This window comes from Dreissena polymorpha, chromosome 3 (assembly GCF_020536995.1).
Source record: "Dreissena polymorpha isolate Duluth1 chromosome 3, UMN_Dpol_1.0, whole genome shotgun sequence".
NCBI lineage: Eukaryota > Metazoa > Mollusca > Bivalvia > Myida > Dreissenidae > Dreissena > Dreissena polymorpha.
The window spans coordinates 41,607,162-41,629,305 of record NC_068357.1 but is presented as its reverse complement, the minus strand read 5'-3'; the positions used below and the strand labels follow the sequence as shown (position 1 = coordinate 41,629,305).

The window sequence follows — 22,144 nt, the reverse complement described above, 5'->3', positions numbered from 1 at the left end:
GTGTAGATAACAATGAGAAAGAAATTTTAAATCTGTAAAATTCGCTACTTCGGTTAAAAAACACCAACAATAAGAAAACTGAAAAACCAGCCCAGCAGTGGCCCAACAATAAACAGGTCTATTATTAAGTAATAGACCATATTAACAGCATGTAAGATACATCAATAAATAAAACAAATAATGCTATTTACTTCTGGTATTATCAATTTTATTATTATTATTATTATTATTATTATTATTATTATTATTATTATTATTATTATTATTATTATTATTATATTTTCTATGCAGCTCGCGGGAATGCTTTTATTTAAATATTTTATTTAAAATGGTAGTTTCCCATCTTCATTGATACACGTCAGTAAATCGTACAACGCGTCTATGAAACAATATTTGAAGTATTTTAAACAGGATCTTCAGAAAGACAAATATTTACTGCGTTCATCTCCAAAACGGATGTATTATACATTTTATTCACGCCATGTTTCCAAGTATTTCCAAGTTTATTTAAAACAATGGACAACATTGAAAGTACTTCATTTAAAAAAAAACAGATATACGGCGTTGATTGTGGTTGGAGTTTATGAAAGGTAAAGAGTTCAATGAATGAGATCAGGGATAGCGAATGTCTTTCTGTGCACTTCTTAGCTGCATCACACGCAGTACGGATGTTAAGCTGAGTTTTTGCGGCTTATTTTACATTATTACATATTGCTGGTCATAAACCTATAGATACAAAACAGAAAACCAAAAGAATAATGGAAGTGAAATTAAAACATATTAGCCAACCGGCCACACGCGAAGTATCCGTACATATTTTTAAATATTTATACGCCCGTTCTTCGAACAAACCTGTTTTAGTGGTTTGTCGGGCATTGCTATTTGATTCGATTTTTAACAGTGTCGAGAATCATCGCGCTCATGCTTAATACATTAGTCAATATTGCGGAATAATTCTTGTTAAATTAATAAAAAATAATATTTATCATGGTATTGTTGAAAACACATTAAGAATCTATTATTGACATATCATAATTATATCGCTGGATATCTTCATTTAACATCTTTCTGGTCTAAAGAAAATTACAGTTCACCTAGTTCACGCTATAGCGTCTTTATTATATAACGAACTCCGGTCAGCACATAAGGTAGTCGTGAAGATGCAGCGTTGACCTGTATATAAACTGACATTCACACAAACTGACCGTTAGTTCTAAATATGAGAACATAGCCTTTGAATAAAAATGTTCTCGCGCTGGCAATTCTTTGAAAATAAAAGGTGCACGCACAAACTGTATTGATGTCGAGATTGGGTGTAAAACTGTTCTATCTATTAAGCTTTTCATTTAGAGATAACATTGTTTAATGCTGAACACGCAGTAAAACAGTGTTACAAAGACGCGGACATGTTTCCAATGTTCTGGTCGTATGCTCAAATCAGCCTGTGGGATAAATGAAGTGTATTCATTCTGACCTAGCCCACAGGTGGTTAACGTGTGGCTATGATATTAATTAGTGAAAACATCATTTTGAATGATAAATAATCATATTATAACGAAAAATTAACTTTCCTGAAAAAAAATATTTCACTATCAAATATATATATATATATATATATATATATATATATATATATATATATATATATATATATATATATATATATATATATATATATATATATATATAACAAGGTAACAAGGTATGCAACTCAAAATCAGCCCAAAACGGGGTGCATCGCTTTGAACAGCCATTTCTTCATCAATTGTGCAGCGATTTTCACGATCTCGGTCTTATTTAACGCAGAAATGAATTTCCTTTCTGGAAATGTATGTCTTGCAATATTTGTACAAATGCTGGGTCAACTTTTAAGAAATAACACGATACACAACACGCATGACCCAGTTGACAGTGATCATGCTGTCTTTAAGACTGAGTTGCATACCTTGTTATATATATATTTGATAGTGAAATATTTTTTTTTCAGAAAAGTTAATTTTTCGTTATAACATGATTATTTATCATTCAAAATGATGTTTTCACTAATTAATATCATAGCCACACGCTACCCACCTGTGACCTAGCCGCGGGAAATTTTATTTGAATTTTATTGGACAGTTACAAAGGTCAAGTTGAAAAGCTGGCTTATACAGCTACGCCGAAAAAGACGGCTTACATGACTCGAAACACCTCTGGCCTATTTTGACATCCGGGTTCTTTTTCATGAACTGCTTATAAACGTTGAATTCAGTCGTAGTAAGAACATGTTTGACATTTTCTGCGTATTTATTTTTCGAAATTCTCTGCCTAACAACTTTTTTCTTATCGTTAACTGGCTGGCTGTTTCAATCCAAAACTGTTTTGCCTTCTCTTTAAGTTATTCGGAGAGTTTATCACTTTTTGGTTTCCGTGTTATCCATTTTGTACAACAGGCGAGGCATGGTAATGTTATGCGCATGCGTCAACGAGGTACATTAAATAGATTCTGGAAATTTATGTTTATAAATAAAGCGGTCAAAATAAAGCCTGGTTTATTTTTAGCTGTGTGAAATGCACATGGTTTCGGTTGCATTTTCGCGCGATGGAAACAACGTGGAATGAACTTTTCTCATGGAAAGAAAACAGTTTCATTTCCTAAATTATGTACTTACCTGACATATGTACTTTAGGATTCTATCTCGGCCCGAAAATAACTCGCTATACGGAAGGCGCCTCATTATAGACGACTTCCGGAAATAAACAACTTTCGCGCATGCGTATCGTAGTATCCTCTCTGCACGACCTCATGCTCGAATCACTTTTCTTCTCGGCGCCTTCGAAGGCGTTTGTTACTCGCTTTTTTTCAGCATGGATGAAGTGTTTGTTAAAAATAAAAATAATCGTTCTCCGTTTGTGGATAACGAGGAAGAAGATATGGGACACAGTGACGTGAGTAATAACACAGTGTCTGGCAAGCAGAAAAAAGACGTTCCAAAGTTGACTTATTAGAGGATCGTTTTGACGAGAAATACGGTAAACTTGAAAACATTTTACACAATATTGTTGCATTGTTGCAATGCCAGTCACAAAGACATGGTAATTCAAAGCAGGGGAATGGCAAAAGCCCCAATTATGACCAGGGGAGTGATAAAAGTCCCAATTATGAAGAGTGAACTGGTCAAAGTTCCACAAGTAATCGTCAAGATGACGTGCTTTCCATTCATCCTGCTTCCTCTGAACATTTTTCGTTGTCTGATTCAGAAGAGGAAGACACAGAGCACAGTGCGAGTGTACGCAGATATTTGAAAGACATTTTTGGAGAAGATGCATGTTTGAAAAAAGATGCACAAAAGCCAACTGGCATTTGCTTAGAAAATTCACAGAAAGAAATTTTGGAACAAAGCTATCGGTCTAAGACACCTAATAATGTAACAGCCTTTTCTGGAGAGTGCAAAGATTTATTTCCAGTTGATGAAGACACTGAACATTTTTTACGTGTACCTACATTGGACGATATTGTAGACACGTGTCTAACAAAAAAGTTTGGTTCTATAGCTTCATTCGCTAAACAGGGAACTTTTCTGTTTTCACAACCAAACAAAATGGTGGAGAAGACCGCATACAGAGGACAACAAAGTGTCTACATGGGTATTGTTACACAGATGTACATGCAACAATCGCTTGCAATGTTAATGGACATGGCTACAGATAAACCAGACATTGAGAAAAAAGTGAAGGACATTTTTGCTTTATCCACAAGAAGTCTAGATCAATTTGGTAGAGCAGGAGCATTTTTTCATATCATACGTAGACAAGTCACAATGAGCGAGACTTCTTTATATGAACTTGATGATTCAAGGATAATCAGTAACCTACCCTTGAGAGGTGACGGGGTGTTTGGTGAAGAATTGGAAAAGACTCTCAAACAAAAGAAAGACAAAAGAAAAACACTTGAAGAGTTATTGCCGGAAAAATTGCAAAAGAAGGAAACATTTAAGAGGAAAGCCAGTGACCAGACAGAACAACAAACATCTGTCAAAAGACAATATGTTAAGACAAATACAATAATGGGTGTTCAGCCAAATGAATACAATAGAGCGCCACCTACATTTCGCATTCCAAAATACAATGCGGAATCACGAAGTACTTTTCGAACGGAGCACAGATCTGGTAGCTCGAGAGGTCGGGGCAGCTATACAGCCAATAACAGACCAAGGGCTACAGTTGCCAAGGTTAGTAAACAATGACCAGTCAGGTCTGTTAATGTTGCGACCGGAGATACCAGTAGGGGACAGATTAACTCATTTTCAAACAAATTGGCAGTTGATTACAACAGACAAATGGGTTTTATCAATTATAAAAGAGGGTTACAAATTGGAATTCATAAAGAAACCAATTTTTCAAGGTATAAAACAAACTTATTTCAGTATCGAAAACGAACATATTATGCAGGAAGAAATAGATTCTTTAATGCAAAAAAAATGCTATAGAAATCGTACCGAAAACAAATTGGACGACAGGTTTTTACAGTACTCTATTTTTAGTCAAGAAAAAGACAGGAGATTTAAAACCTGTCATAAATCTAAAACCACTAAATCATTATCTCCGAAAGCAACATTTCAACATTTCAAGATGGACACATTGACAAAAGTGTTAAATCTAGTTCAGAAGAACGATTGGGCGATATCTTTCGACTTAAAAGACGCTTATTTTCACATAGGCATATTCAAGAAACACAGAAAATTCCTCAGATTTGCATGGAAGGGGAAAGTTTTCCAATTCAAAACATTATGTTTCGGACCAACTGTCTCTCCACGAGTTTTCACAAAAATATTGTCAGTTGTGGCAGCTTATCTAAGAGTAAAAGCCATACGATTAGCAGTGTATCTGGACGACTGGATACAACTGAATCAAGAAAGACAAATATTACTAACAGAAAGAGAGATAACGCTCAATCTTCTACTGAATCTAGGTTTCGTAATAAACAAAAACAAATCCACTCTCATTCCTGTACAGATTCTGACATATTTAGGAACAGTTTTTCAATTAAAGAAAGGCCTGGTTTATCCAACGGCAGAAAGATTTCAAAAATTAGTAAAGGCAATTCATCTGCTAATCAATTGTTACACAAAAGCAAGACAATATTTGATAGTTCTTGGAATGATGGCATCCACACTGGAAATTGTACCAAATGCAAGACTGTATATGAGATCCCTTTAAATGCATTTGTTACGAAACTGGAGTCCAGCCAGAATGTCTTTGCACTGGGAAGTCCCATGTACACAGTCTGTGAGATCCAGTCTCCATTGGTGGTTACATCAAGCCAATTTTCAAAAAGGGGTGTCTTTGCAACCAATTCAAACAAATTCACAGATAACAATGACTTGCGATGCATCAATGGTGGGATGGGGTGGTTTTGTGAACAACCATGTTGTGCAGGGTGTTTGGTCCAGGAACCAGAGTACAGAGCATATAAATTATCTGGAATTGAAGGCGGTACATCTGTCATTGAAAAATTTTGTTCCGATATAAAAGAACAAACATGTATTGATTCGATCGGACAATTCCAGCGCAGTTCAATATTTGAACAAACAGGGAGGTACAAAATCGATGAGACTTTGCGAATTAGCTCAGAGCATCTGGTTCCTAGCTCTACACCACAATATGAAATTGAAATCAGTACATATCAAGGGGCAGGCAAATGTATTAGCGGATTTTCTCAGCCGACACCAACTTCAGTCTACAGAATGGTCACTGAACAAGACTGTAGTAAACCATCTGTTTTGGATGTGGGGGACTCCGCTTATAGATTTGTTTGCGACAGCAGAGAACAAACAATGTCCAGTGTTTTGCTCATGGAATCTAGATGCATTAGCACTGACACAGGATGCTCTGTCCATAAGTTGGGAAGGCATGATGGCATATGCATTTCCACCCATAAGTCTGTTGGGCAAGGTACTCAAACACATGATGAAGTTTCAGTGCGAATTGATTCTGATAACACCAATGTGGGAACGTCAGCATTGGTATCCAATGCCAATGATTCTTCAGTTGTTGATAGCTCCACCAGTCAAGCTTCCAGAAATGGAAGATTTATTGCTTCAGAAAGGGATGTTACATCCGAATCCAAAACTTCTAACACTGACTGCATGGAGATTATCGACACACGGTATGAAACAGAAGGATTTTCTAGACAATCTAGAAAATTATTGTGTTCATCATGGAGAATCGGAACCCAGAAAGATTATAGATGTAAATTTAGGAAATTCCTTAGCTGGTGTGGTAAAAGACAAATTGATCCCTATAGTCCATCTTTAAATAACTGTGCTAATTTTTTAGCTGATCTATATAAAGATGGTTTAAAATACAAAACAATTTCAGGCTATAGATCAATGATGTCTTCTATGTTGAACACGGTGGACAGAATACCAGTGGGTCAACACCCCTATATTATTCGTTTACTGAAAGGCATTTTCATTGAAAGGCCACCAGTTAAAAGACTTGTACCTGAATGGAATTTATTGTTTGTTTTAGATGCCTTCAAGCAACCACCGTTTGAGCCAATAAAGACAGCCAGTTAAAAGTATGTAACTTACAAGACAGTTTTTCTCATAGCAATTACAACTTTTCGCAGATGTGGAGATTTACAATCTTTGACTTTGGGAGAAAATTCTGTGAATGTAAAAGCAAAAGGTGTAACTTTCATAAGGAATGGTTTATCGAAACAGGACAGAGGTTCAAATCAGAGCAATACTATTTTTATTCCTGCTTTTCCAAAGAACAAGTTGTTGGATCCAAAACGAGCATTGACTTGTTATTTGAAATCAACAGAACAAATTAGGAATTCAAAAGAGAAGGACTCTTTGAAATTATTTTTAACTGTAAATAAACCACATAGACCGGCTTCAAGTCAGACAATTTCGTCATGGATTGTTAAGACTATTCAAAAGTCACACAAGATAAAAAAAAAAGTGAATGTACCTAAAGTTAAAGGTCATTCAACTAGGTCAATCGGACCATCATGGGCTCTTTTTAAGGGAGCTCCATTGAAAGATGTTTTGGACAGTGCGGATTGGAGTAGGTCATCTACTTTTGTGAAGTTCTATTTTAAAGATGTATCATTTGATTTTCTTAAATAATAATGTTTTCTCCCCGGCGAGTTATTTTCCGGAATGTGAACTGTTTTTAAGTCAACAGTATGAAACATATCATATATATGATGGTCACAAGTAGTGGTTTATCAATCATATATTTTTTTAATATATTGTTTAAATATGTGGAAAGGTGAATAAGAATACATGATTTGTGCTGTGTACAGTTATTATTGTGTATATAAGAGGGACTGTTGTAGCAGTTTTTATGAATTAGAAGATATAGAAAACTCTGGGATGAGATGATCTTCTATAATTGTTGGAGTGGTCAGAAAGTACCTGAACCCTCCTCCAAAGAGGGACTGCTTTGGGAAGGAATCCTAAAGTACATATGTCAGGTAAGTACATAATTTAGGAAATGAAATTTCCAACTTTGTACTCAAATTATAATGTTATGAGTAAATTATACTTACCTGACATATGTACAAACCCACCCTACCTCCCCTCTTTTTCAGACTACTTTCTGAGGCCTTCGAAGGCGCCAAGGAAAGTGATTCGAGCATGAGGTCGTGCAGAGAGGATACTACGATACGCATGCGCGAAAGTTGTTTATTTCCGGTAGTCGTCTATAATGAGGCGCCTACCGTATAGCGAGTTATTTTCGGGCCGAGATAGAATCCTAAAGTACATATGTCAGGTAAGTATAATTTACTCATACAATTATAATTTGAGTACAAATTTGGAAATTTTTTCGGAAGTTGTCTTTCGTTAAGCGACTGTGAAGATATCATTAATGAGTTTGAATATTGTACAGGCACATCGTTTGTACAAGTGCGGTCATCGAAGAATTTTGGGAGTTTTGATTTCTCAGGTAATTATAAATGTATGATGCATGCTGATAACTGCAAGGGACCTGTTTGTTTAGGTCCCTGTAACTGCATATTTTGATATAACTATATCTTGTAGTTTAAAGGTAGTTTTAAGTGTATTTAACATTCAAATAATGATTTTTAAAAACGCTGAAATTAAACAAACGTAAGAGTAGTATTGCGGGAATCAGTTTTGAACATATGTTTTTATCAAATTGATGCCATTAAGTAATGTGTAACCCCGGTTTGTAACACTATTAAATCGTAGATCGGTGCAAGACAATGGTGCCTTTTAAAATAATTTGTGACTGAACTTAATCATTAAAACCAAGCATCCATTCGCATAACCAAAATGAACATGGCCCCGGCGACGACGTAACATTTATGTCAATTAAGCAAAACGTCGCCATATTTTCACACTGTTTTACTAGCAAAAAAACCCATAAGATGCATCAACATGACTTGATAACATGTGTGTGATTATTTAGTAGAATATATTGCTATCATAAAGGTAAATGTTGAAAAACTTCGAGATACTACTCGCTTTCAAGAGTTACCAGTACCTTTATTATACTTGCCACCACCAGTTTTCGTTCATTCTAAATTAAAAAATATTATGTAGAATTTAATTGGTTAAAATTATAGTGAAATTGCGTCCAATGTACTTAGTATGATTAATTGAATGTTGTTATGAGCGAAATAACAACAGGAATATCATTGTATGTGCTTTGAGAATAAAATACCACCTACACGAACTGATGTCATCAACGTCAACTAGCAGGTAGAGGATAATTTTATTAAATGATATATGTTTACAAAAAAAACATGCCTTTGCTGTTGTTATGAGCGAATAACAACATGCAGAGCATGTTCTATATGTTGACAATAGAATACCATGTATTGACTGCTGTCATGAACATTTAACAACAGGCGTGGCATGGTCTATATGGCAATAATAAAATATCCTGCCTTGACAGTTGTCATAAACATATTACAACATTAAGAGCATGTTTTATATGATAACCATAGAATACTATGCATTGACTGTTGTTATGAACGCGAAAAAACACAGGCGGAGCATTTTCCATATATTGATGATAGAGTACCATGCCATGGCTGTTGTAATAAACATGTAACAACAGAAAAAGCATGTTCTATATGTTGACAATATAATATTCTGCCTTGCATGTTCTCATGAAAGTATAACAACAGGCAGAGCATGTTTTATATGTTGACAATAGGAAACCGTGCATTTACCGTGTTGTCATGAGCATATAACAACAGGCAGAGCATGTTGTATAAGTTGATAATAGCGTTCCATGCCTAGGACAGTTGTAATGAACATTTAGCAACAGGCAAAGCATGTTCTATATGTTAACAATGGAATAACATGTCTTGACTGTTGTAATGAACATATAACAACAGGCGTAGCATGGTTTATATGGCAGCAATAGAATGAATACCCTGCATTGACTTCTGTCATGAATATATAACAACATTAAGAGAATGTTCTATATATGTAAACAATATAATACTGTGCATAGCCTGTTGTTATGAACGCATAACAACAGGCGGAGCATGTTTTATATGTTGACAATAGGAAACCGTGCCTTTACCGTTGTCATGAACATATAACAACAGGCAGAGCATGTTGTATACTTTGATAATAGCGTACTATGCCTAGACTGTTGTAATTAACATATATCAACAGGCAGAGCATGTTCTATATGTTAACAATGGAATACCATGTCTTGACTGTTGTAATGAATATATAACAACAGGCGTAGCATGGTCTATATGGCAGCAATACAAAACCCTGCATTGACTGCTGTCGTAAATATATAACAACAGTAAGAGAATGTTCTTTATGTAAACAAAATAATACTATGCATGGCCTGTTGTTATGAACGCATAACAACAGGCGGAGCATGTTCTATAAGTTGTACATATAACAAAAGGCAAAGAATGTTGACAAAATAATATTCTGCCTTGACTGTTGTTATGAGCGTTTGACAACACACAGAACATGTTCTATATGTTCACATTGGAATATAATTCATTGTCTGTTGTCATGAACGCATAGCAACAGGCTGAGCATGTTCTATATGCTGACAAAATAATATCCTGCATTGACCTGTGCAATGAACATATAACAAAAGGCAGAGCATGTTGTATATGGTGATAAAAGAATACCATGCCTTTGCTGTTGTCATGAGCATAATACAACAGACAGAGCATTTTCTATATTTTGACAACAAAATATCATGCCTTGCCTGTTGTCATGAACGTTAACTTAAGCAACAGGCGGAGCATGTTTTAAATGTTGACAATAGAATACCATGCCTTTGCTGTGGTCATGAACATATAACGTCAGGCGGAGTATGTTATGCCTTGGTTGGTTTTATGTGATGACATCAGGAGGTGCATATTCTACATGTTGAACGTAGAATACCATGCCTTTGCTGGTGTCATGTACATATATCAACAGGCGGAGCATGTTGTATTTGTTGACAATAGAATGCCATGCATTGACAGTATTGGAACAGCAACAATCAAAGCCTGGGCTGTATGATGGCAATATAGTGCCATGCTTGTATTGTTGTTATGAACGTATAACATTAGGAAGAACATAATGCATATATTGGCAATGGAATACAATATTTGAACTATTTAAACGAGCGAACAACGACAAGCAGTGCACTGGCCTCGTTTTATTTGGATTTTTATTTTTCTGTTTTATGATAACTTCACTATATGCTGTCACTCACTATAGTTTCTAACCGAATCCGCTTCAAGGATGACACACGTGTCAAAAAAGGAAGTCCAATACCATCTACTGGTGCACCATTTGTGATCGTCGGCTTCCGGTTACTTGAATGCCACCAAGGTCCCGACCATAGGAAACAGGCCAACTAGAGTACAAATAAGCTCGTAAATATCAATGCTCTAAATATTAATGGTTTGCTTTATATTCTTTAGGTGCGTGAGAGATGTTGCATCTTTCATTATGTCTCATGAAACGACTCAATACAACTGAGTTTGCCATGTTTTACTTTGATATTTTGGTTTGTTTGCTCTCGACGGATCGACAACTTCGAGTGTATTTTTACATTATACCTGTATAATTTTTTTGGTAAGTTATAACTTTCTCACAATTTTACTTTCATTTTCATTATGCAGGTCTTTAGATCTCATTGTATTAAAGCACAAACAAAATTACTTTCTAAACAATATTTTCCACTTTCTTGTCCAATTAAAAGCTTAAATCAATTGCGTCAATATATAGGAGAGAGTGCGTGTAGGCAACCAGGCAGATCAGTCGGTAGAGCATTTGCCCTTTAAGTGAAGGTTCTCGGGTTTGAGCCCCGGTCAAGCTTCCTACTTGTCTCACCCTGTGACAAACTATAAAATGTAAAATACCTATATAAATATGTGTATACGGCCAGATTTTGATACTAGTGAATATATAAACTCCCTACACGCCGCGAGTCGCGAGTATGTATCTAAAAATAAAATGTCTCTGTAGAACTGTAACTGTACTCGTTGGACTGTCACAGAACTCCGTCGAGGAACGATTCACTGATTAAAGTATAGTATATTCGACGGCACTTTGCTAGCTTTTACTAATGATAACATAGCTGCTCATTGATGCATCGGAGGAACTTCAGATCGCATTAGCTTTATTATAATTATTCTTTTATATATAGTAAGTGTCAACATTATAATATAATATACCGGTAATTATTATCTTATATATTAAGTGCCAAAATTATTAAAGTGAACTTAATTCAGTGTACTCATATCTTCTACATACCGATTTCAACCGGGTCTACTATAATGTTATTTTGGTTGCATTCAAATGGTCTATATTGATATTATATTAAATGTTGTATCTGTGTATTTACAGGTTGAAACCGGCGATCACAACTATACGCAAATGGCCTATAAAAAGAGAGTCACGGGCTCCAAAATGCTGAGATGCACAGCCTCAATATTACTGAGGGAGTGCATTAGATTCCCAGGTTATAAGGTACACACAAACAAACAAACACACACACACACACACACAAACACACACACACACACACACACACACACACACACACACACACACACACACACACACACACACACACACACACACACACACACACACGCACGCACGCACGCACGCACGCACGCGCGCGCACACACACACACAAACACACACACACACACACACACTTATACATAAGTTTGGTAAGCGTAAACTATACAGTCCATTTGTTTCAATAATTATGGGGAAATTGTACGTTCAATCGCAGAATTTTATTTGTGATGGGACTCGTCAACAAACAGCATGTTTTTAATTCAAATGAATTCTATTCCGGAAGACTTTTAAGTGCTTGTTTACCAAACTATAACCGTTTTAAATTTTTAATTACGAACTACTTCAAATTTTTATTTCATGTACAAAAAGTTCTACGTTATAGTTTTGATTCAATATTCAATCAGCATTATTGATATTTTAATTTGTAGCCTAAGAAAGATAGTCATTTATGCCAGGACATGTGCTGGCAACAATTGAGAAACGACCTACAGTCGGCAGTATTTGACGAGGTCACAATGGAAAAATGCATTTTCATTGACCTGCCCAAGATCGAAGATCATCAGGGCCATACAATGGAAGACGTAAGTATTCACTAATTATACATGCCCAATATGCCACAACATTTGGCGCGAAAAGTGCTGAAAAACTAGAACGGAACTCCAATTGTGGATTAAGAAACTAAATACTTATTGCTTCTTAACGGTTGCTTCGAAACGCCAAAATGAAGTTTAGCGGATGCTTATCCGTTAAACCACATGACTGTTCATCTTGAACATTTCCGTAAAAAGTATATCTTATTAAAATTACGGGACACGTTGGACCAGTGGTACGGCCTTGTCAGACCCATTTTCGGGTCCCTATGTGAAAGGTCAAAGTCAATGTGATATGTTAAAGCAAACTGTATGATTGACTATGTAATAAAAGTGCTTCCATCTACAGCCTTCAGAATTCATACTTTGATGCTCTGCTATTAGTCTTACATGCCACATCATTTTTATGCCCCCAGAACATAGGTTCTGGAGGCATATTAAAATCGCACCGTCCGTCAGTCAGTCCGTCCGTCCGGATTAGTTTCAATAAGTCAAGCAATTGTCATCCGATCTTCCCCAAACTTGGTCAGAAGTTGTATCTAGACATTATCTAGGTCAAGTTCGAATATGGGTCATATCGGGTCAAAAACTAGATCACGACGTCATTTAGTGCATTTCAATTACTTCTATGAAAGCGTTTATAGGGAGCATATGTCATCCTATAGCGACAGCACTTGTTCAGGTCACTATGTCAAAGGTCAAGGTCACTTGGACCTCTAATGGGAAAGTTCAAGTGATTCCATTTAAAATCTTCATTTTTCATGTATATATAAGCACCTCAATAAGTTCTACATATCAAACTACATTTTGGTCACTAGGTTAAAGTCACTGTGTTCTCTCATTAAACAAAAATTAACATAGACTCTTGATTACCGCTAAAGTGCTTCCTTTAACAACCTTCATATTTAGATGCATACCAATGAATTTTGAGCACCACAAACTCTCAGATATCAAGGTAAAGGTCACTGCGTCAGCTTCAACATTGGCTATATTATGAAAGTGTTTCAAACTACAAACATCAAACTTAATGTGTAGTTGTAACTTAGTGAGTTCTATCGAGAATAGACAGTGTACTTTTATTCCAATTGGAAATCACATTACTTTTATATATCAACTTTAACGACTCCAAGTAACAATTGAATTACAGTCGTAAGTTAACGGATTTATTGATTCCGTAAAAAACAACGGTGGTTGATGTAGACAATACGTAATGGAAAAAGGTCTAGCATACGAGGATCATCAAATTTGATGATTACGCGCGCGAGGCGCATTGTATGGAGTAACCACGATAAGCTTCCAGAAAAATAAAGGCTACATTACACCATATCTTTTGAAAAACAAACGCGTTCCAATACACTCCCCACCTGATACCGAATATATCACACAAAATGAAATTTAAGATAAAATATTGGAACACAATGAAAGGTTTTAACAATGAACTACAATATACATGATATTGTCAATAACAGTAGGCTTAGGTGAATTTATACCAAGCACTTAATCATATCCATGTCTCAAAAACCAGAAAATATACAATTATCTTTCATAAACTGAAAATAAAGTTCAAACAACATCTTGTAGAAGTGAAAACATACTACACAGTAAAGCATAACACATTAAATGCTAAACACATACAAGGTACATGAAACTGGACAAAACACTCAAGATGATGTTCATATCAAGTTAATAATTGCTTATGCATGTTCAAACCAATTCACACACATCCTTGGAATAACACTGTAGTTCAGTCAATCAACCTGATGAGCTCAGTAGTTGGTCTGACGAAGTTCGAAGTCTTCCCATCCTGCACGACACGCACTTCCACAGACCGTACCTTGCCGTCTTCGCTAGGATAGATGCTCTCAATCACACCCAGTGGCCAACGATTCCGATGCAACTCATGATCTCTGAGGATAACGACATCTCCAGCACGCACATTTTCCTCCTCCAGCTTCCATTTCTGTCTTTTCTGCAAGCACTGTAGATAACCTTGTTTCCAACGTTTCCAGAACGTGTTTGACAAAACCTGCACATACTTCCATTGAGAAGAGTATATCTCTTTCAAACTCTCTGTGGTGACCAGTCCGCTAAGCTGACACGGTTTCTGCGTAAGAAGTAAAGCAGGAGTCATAACTTCTGGTTCTTCTGGGTCGTAGGATATCTGAGCTATAGGTCGCGAGTTGATTATAGCACAGACTTCATACATGAACGTAGACAGTACTTCGTGTGTTAATGCTCTTCCATGGTTTCCAAGTAGCATAGAGTCCAGAACTCTTCTTGCAATACCTATTAGACGTTCCCATGAACCTCCCATATGCGACGCATGAGGAGGGTTGAATCTCCAAATTATCTTGTTGTCTTTAAGATGCGTTACCACAGGATCCTTTTCAACACATATAGCTTGGGCACCAAGGTCATCAAGTGCGCCAATAAAATTGGTTCCCCTGTCCGACCGGATTTCCTGTATTGGACCTCTAAGCGCAGCAAATCTACGAAGAGAGTTGATGAAGGCAGAACTGCCATGTCCTCTACCAATTCAATATGAACAGCCCTCGTGAACTGACACGAGTATAGTACAGCCCACCTCTTACTTTCAGCTTGTCCACCTCGTGTCTTGCGGGTTGTCACGTGCCACGGACCGAACTCATCAACACCAACACAAGTAAAGGGCGCTGTGGGCGTGACTCTGTCTGCTGGGAGTTCGGCCATTTGCCGTTGTTGGAACTTTCCGCGAAGTTTACGACAAGTGACGCAAGCGTGTATTATAGAAGAAACTAATCTTTTGCCCCCAATGACCCAATATCCATGGCTGCGAATAGAGGCCTCTGTTATCGTCCTTCCCTGGTGTTAAACCTTTTCATGAAAGTGTCGCGTTAGTAGTGCGGCGACGTGACATTTCCTTGGGAGTATTATAGGGTGCTTAAGTGTGTTTTCCACTGGTGACCTTCTGATCCGACCACCTACACGGAGAATCCCATCCCCGTCCAGAAAGGGTGTGAGCTGAATGATTTTACTATTTGACAGTATCTTCTCTCCACATTTTAGGGACAACAGCTCTTCTTCAAACGCTGCTCTTTGGGTCGACTTGATAACAAACTGCTCGGCTTCTCTGAGCTCTTCTAGGCTATCGACAGCGACAATACCATCCCTTTTGTGCGATCGACATACTCTTTTAAGAATGCAGATGGCCTTTACAAGAGATTTCCAAGTTGAGAATCGTTCAAACCTTGAGGCTAAGTTGTCTTTAACCTTGGTAGCTTTTACATTCAAAGAGCGACGGATTTCACAGTCATTCTCTTCATCCACAAGCTCGAATGCTGTATTGTCCTTGTTGTTACAAGAGTCCCTTTGATTCGACAGGGTTGTTCCAAGGATCCATATACTTCTTGTCAGCTCATTAGGAGAAGTCAAAGGTCTGGTACCCAAGTCTGCTGGATTGTTTTGCGTGGCCACATACTGCCACTGCTGTCGGCTAGATCGTTTGAGGACAATGTCAACTCGGTTGGCAACATATGTGTAGAAGCGACGTTTTCGATTATGAATGTATCCCAAAACGATTCTACTGTCTGTGTGGTACAAGAAATTCTACAAGGAAATACTCAATTGGTCTGAAATTACGTTTGCTAATTCTGTGGCAAGAACAGCGGCGCACAGTTCTAGTCTAGGAATAGTGTTGCCTCCAGCTGGAGTCAGTTTGGATTTACCCATGATGAAACCAACTTCTTCCTATGAACCAAATAAGGCTCTCATATACGCGACTGCAAAGATCGCCTTTTCGGATGCATCAGAGAACACGTCTACCTTAAATGAATCTGCGTAGCTCAAATCGTTTAGTAAGAACATTCTTCGAATGCGAATTCCTTCAGTAGATTTAAGTAACTCCTTCCAAAGTTTCCACTTTTTCTCAAGATGATCAGGCAACCTTTCATCCCACATGCCTGAACCATGAGCTATGATCTCACGAGCAAGAATTTTACCTTGAATAGTTATTGGGCTTAGAAACCCAAGTGGGTCAAAAATGCTGCTAACAGCAGAGATTACACCGCGCTTGGTGAATGGCGTATCAGGTATGTTGAGGTTGAAACTAAACAGATCTTCACTGATATTCCAGGACAAACCAAGACTGGCCTGAATGGGAAGATCATCAGCAAAGATGTCCAGCGACGAAACACTGTTTGCTCTGTCTTCTGCTGGAAAGGCAGCCATTACTTCAATTACGTTCGAAACTATTTTTTGAAGTTTAATGTTTGCGGTCTACAGTGCTTGTTGTGTCATTCGTATCAACCTAATAGCTTCTTCTGAGGTAACGCAGAAAGTCAATCCGTCATCAACATAGAAAACGTTTTCAACAAACCTCTTGATTTCTGGTTCAGCATCTTCTACAGTCTTACGAAGACCATACGTAGCTACAGATGGAGAGGGAGTGTTTCCAAAAACATGTACTGTCATGCGGTACTCAGTCAGTGGTTTAGATGGATCATTAGATTCATACCAAAAGAACCTCAGGAAGTCTCTATGAGTCTCCTCAACCAAAAAGTAAAACATCTGTTGGATGTCGCACATGATGGCAACTGAATTGCACCTGAATCTCAGCAGAACTCCATGCAAGTTGTTGGTAAAGTTCGGACCAGACAGAAGCACTGCATTCAAAGAGCTGCTATTGAAAACCACTGAAGAGTCGAAAACACCTCTGATTTTGTCAGGTTTCCGTGGATGGTACACGCCAAAAAGGGGTAAATACCAGGTTTCTGTCCCCTGTGGTAATGCAGGAGCCCTTTCAGCTGCACCTGATTTGAAGATCTGATCCATAAACTCGAACATGTGGCGTTGTTTTGTAAGATTCTTCTCTAAAGAATTGTCGAGAATCTGAACCCTTTTGTACACCTGGATCCTGTTATTCGGCAATCGGGGCCTTGGTTTTAGAAATGGAAGTGGGGCTTTCCAATGTCCACTGCCATCCTTCTTCATACTTTCATTCAAAATCTTTAGGAAATCAATATCTTCCCGGGATAAACCGATTTTGTCATCTTCGCTTTTTTTTTAAAACACATACTTGCCAAGACTATCGTCCAACAAGCCATGATCAAGTTGTTCCTTAAGAGCCACATCACTTTTGCATGGGGCAAACAATGAAGGACGACCATTTGTAACATGAGTTTTGAAAGTGTTTTTGAAAGCAGGTTGGTGAACTTTGCCTAGGCACACTTCGCCCACAATAACCCATCCTAAGTGGAGACGCTGCGCAAATGGTTCACCCTTCCGCCCAACCACCTGTTCCTTAACAGGATGTGCTTCGAGTGTATCCCTTCCAATGATCAAACCAATTTCAGCCTTTTCGTCCAAAGGTGGTATACAACTAGTGAGACCATTGAGATGAGGGTAATGGTGAGTTATTTCTGGTGTAGGAATTTCAGATCGATCATTTGGAATGTCACATTCGACTACATTGTTCAATGTCAGTTCACTAGTACCATCGGCAGATCTTATGTACATCTCTGGAACAATGCGTGCATTGATGACCGTACTTCCACCACAGGAGTTGAGTGTGTATCTTTGCACCGGCCCAGTCACTCCAAGTTCGTCTAAAAGAGCTAGACTAGCTAAAGTTCTGTTGCTTTGATCATCATGCATGGCATAGACAAACACTTGCTGGTCTGGGTTTATATGCACATTGACAAACATAGTCTTGGAACAGGAGCGCCCACTGAAGTCACCACATAACGACGTGCATAACGCTGAAATTTTACTTGACTTATCAGCTGTCTGCTCCCCACTATTATGCTGTTTGATTTTAGCAATGTTGAACTTCTTACTTCGCCATGCATGGCTATAGCGTGTGATCTGTCCTGACAAATTTAGCATATAACATCTTTCTTGCATCTGCGAAATGAATGCTCATCAGTCTCACTGCAACGGAAGCAAATTTTGTTCTCTCGTAATAAATTTTTCCTTTCCTGCAATGATTTTTGTTTGAAGAGTCTACAGGCATTCAAAGGATGTCCCACTCCGTGCAAAATGCAATTATTCTTTCTTTCCGACTTTGAATCACTCATTTCAGTTTTCTTGACATTTATAAAAGTCCTGTTATTAGTCGATGTCCCAGCTCTAGTTGGACCTGTGGCATTTGTCCTGGTAGCAAAAGACCGTTCCCTCGAGACAGCAATGTGATCTTGCGAAGGGATCACAAGGCCTGGATCGTTGCAACGTGAACACATCTCCGAGAGAAATTCGGTGAACACACAGAAGGGTGGATAAACCACATTGATTATTTGTTTATGTTTGGCTGCTCTATCTATCCACTTGTTCTGAATGAATTGTGGCAGCTTCAGTAAGACTGAATTCACACCGACCGACGTGTCAAAATACTCTAACAGCGCCTTATAGCTTTAGTCTTGCTTCAAAAATTCAATTTCTGTAACTATATCTAACAATTCATACATTCGTGCGTGTTCATTGTTATTGTTTATTTTGGGTACACGAGCCAGCTTTTCTCTGACAGATGCCTCAACCATTTCTGGCCTTCCATCACGTTCATTTAATCTATTCCATATTTGCTGTTTTGCCCTGGCAGGATTAAATGCATTAGCCACTCGGATACTGTTTGCTTGGGTAGAAGATTTGGGTCCCAAATATTTAATGACCAAGTCGAGTTCTTCATATAGACCCATTCCAAGTTCAGCAACTATACCCTGAAAGCTTGCTTTCCATATTGGGTAAGATCCAGGCTGATCATTAAAGCTTGAGAAACGTGCCATTAGTAACTCTTTCTTGATCAGGTATTTGGAAAAGTCTGACACAAATGGCGCATCTGTTACACCCTTAGCGTTTTGCACCTGATAAGAAGGCATAACCAGTTCAAAAGGTAAGTGGCTACCAGGAAAAGGTGTATAATGCAGCTGAGGCGCAGACTGCAACTGAGGCGCAGACTGCAGATGAGGCGTAGACTGCAGCTGAGGTGTAGAGTGCGGCTGAAGCGTAGACATCGGCTGAGGCGTAGACTGCGGCTGAGGCATAGGCTGCGGCTGAGGCGTAGACTGCAGACAAGGCGTAGACTGCAGCTGCAGCGTAGACTGAGGCTGAGGCGTAGACTGCAGCCAAGGCGTAAACTGCGGCTGAGGCGTAGATTGCGGAGGAGGTGTAGACTGCGGCTGAAGTGTAGACATCAGCTGAGGCGTAGACTTCGGCTGAGGCATAGGCTGCGGCTGAGGTATAGACTGCGGCCAATGCGTAGACTGCAGCAAAGGCGTAGACTGCAGCTGAGGTGTAGACTGCAGACAAGGCGTAGACTGCAGCTGAAGCGTAGACTGCAGCAAAGGCGTAGACTGCAGCTGAGGTGCCGACTGCAGACAAGGCGTAGACTGCAGCTGAAGCGTAGGCTGCGGCTGAGGTATAGACCGCGGCCAAGGCGTAGACTGCAGCAAAGGCGTAGACTGCAGCTGAGTTGCAGACTGCAGACAAGGCGTAGACTGCAGCGGCAGCGTAGACTGAGGCTGAGGCGTAGACTGCGGAGGAGGCGTAGACTGCGGCTGAAGCGTTGACAGCAGCTGATGCGTAGACTGCGGCTGAGGCATAGGCTGCGGCATAGACTGCGGCTGGGGCGTAGACTGCAGTCAAGGCGTAGACTGTGGCTGAGGCGTAGACTGCGGAGGAGGCGTAGACTGCGGCTGAAGCGTAGACATCAGCTGAGGCGTAGACTGCCGCTGAGGCATAGACTGCGACCAAGGCGTAGACTGCAGCTGAAGCGTAGACTGCAGCTGAGGTGCAGACTGCAGACAAGGCGTAGACTGCAGCTGAAGCGTAGACTGAGGCTGAGGCGTAGACTGCAGCAAAGGCGTAGACTGCGGCTGAAGCGTAGATTGCGGCTGAAGCGTAGACTGCTGCAAAGGCGTAGACTGCGGCTAAGGTGTAGACAGCAGCTGAGGTGTAGACTGCGGCTGAGGCATAGGCTGCGGCGTAGACTGCAGCCAAGGCGTAGACTGCGGAGGAGGCGTAGACTGCGGCTGAAGCGTAGATTGCGGCTGAAGCTTAGACTGCAGCATAGGCATAGACAGCGGCTTAGGCGTAGACTGCAGCTGAAGCGCAGACTGCGGCTGAAGCGTCGATTGCAGCCAAGGCGTAGGCTGCGGCTGAGACGCAGACTGTGGCTGAGGCGTAAACTGCAGCTGAGGAGTAGATTTCATCTGAGGCGTAGACTGCAGCTGAGGCGCAGACTGCGGTTCAGAAAGGTTGTTTATATAGTCTAAGGTCCTTAAGTATGTACGTCCACTGCTGCATGAGGACAGATCTGAGTAATCTTGTTCCATCATGTACAGCTTCGTCTCCTCCATTCTCAAGTTGAATTCTTCTTTTAAAATATTTTCTTGCAAACGTAGTTCTTGTAGTTTTATGTCTGCCTGTCTTTTTTCATACTCGAGTTGGAGTTTTGCCAACTCCAATTTAGTCCTCTGAGTCGAAGTTGAAGACGTTTGCGATCTTGACTTATTTCTAAGAAGCTTATCTGTATCTTGTGCTGGGCTTGTTTTTTCTTGGTGCGACATGGTCCGCCTACCAATCCGCTCAGATCTTTTTATCGTCTGTCCATCCATTGCTTGCGTTGTTTTTTACTTTAACGACTCCAAGTTACAATTGAATTCCAGTCGTAAGTTAACAGATTTATTGATTCCGTAAAAAACAACGGTGGTTGATGTAGACAATACGTAATGGAAAAAGGTCTAGCATACGAGGATTATCAAATTTGATGATTACGCGCGCGAGGCGCATTGTATGGAGTAACCACGATAAGCTTCCAGAAAAATAAAGGCTACATTACACCATATCTTTTGAAAAACAAACGCGTTCCAATACATCAACTGTTAAATTAAGGTTTGTGGTGGGGGAATGAATCACTCTTAGCTCTAGTTTATTGTTACAGGTTATTGAGCCGAAAAAGAAAGTACTGTACTTTTATGACTCATTGGGAGAAACAACCTTCCAACAAAGACACATGGTACAAAACTGGAAGTAAGTTGAATAATATACTGAAGTGAACAGCATCAACTGATAACATAAACTACATTTTATCAAAACATTTTTTCCGTTTTTGTTCAAACATATTGATCGTTTAATTGCATGTTGCCATTCTTTCTTCAGAAACTTTCTCGGACGAACCTTGAATGAAAACACAAACTGGAGGCTGGAAGTTCCAGTTCATTAAAAACTGGTTTCAACTGTGGCATTTACATAGTGATGGTATGACGATCAATCGCTGTAATCTATGTTTCTTTAAAATGTGATAAAATTGTGTTAATGTCAAACCGTATTTCAAATTAACGACACAATGTCGATTTCAAGATAACAAGGATCATACTAACAGTTTAAACCTTTGTTGTTTTTCGTAGGAGCAGTTTTTGGAAGAAAAATATGTGAAATTTTAATTTATACTATACATCAAAATTTCAGGAACATGTACACAGTTTATACTACTGTCTGAAAATCATAACCGGCCTTTTGCTTAAATGCGTTACTATTATTCAAACACTTACTAAT

At 38.9% G+C, this 22,144-nt stretch overlaps 1 protein-coding gene and 1 long non-coding RNA gene across 2 annotated transcripts; both read left to right on the top strand.

The window, feature by feature from the left end:
• Positions 1–2,861: 2,861 nt before the first annotated feature.
• On the top strand, positions 2,862–7,438 carry LOC127874151 (uncharacterized). Its single transcript, XM_052418342.1, has 2 exons — positions 2,862–4,211; positions 6,514–7,438. Exons 1-2 carry the CDS (start codon positions 3,582–3,584, stop codon positions 6,544–6,546), a joined length of 663 nt encoding a protein of 220 aa, XP_052274302.1. The 5' UTR covers positions 2,862–3,581; the 3' UTR covers positions 6,547–7,438.
• Positions 7,439–8,308: 870 nt separating this feature from the next.
• On the top strand, positions 8,309–21,828 carry LOC127874150 (uncharacterized). The gene is made up of 5 exons (XR_008046654.1): positions 8,309–10,870; positions 11,847–11,969; positions 12,458–12,610; positions 21,531–21,619; positions 21,749–21,828. It is a non-coding gene; the product is annotated as an uncharacterized LOC127874150 (long non-coding RNA).
• The last annotated feature ends 316 nt before the right edge of the window (positions 21,829–22,144 follow it).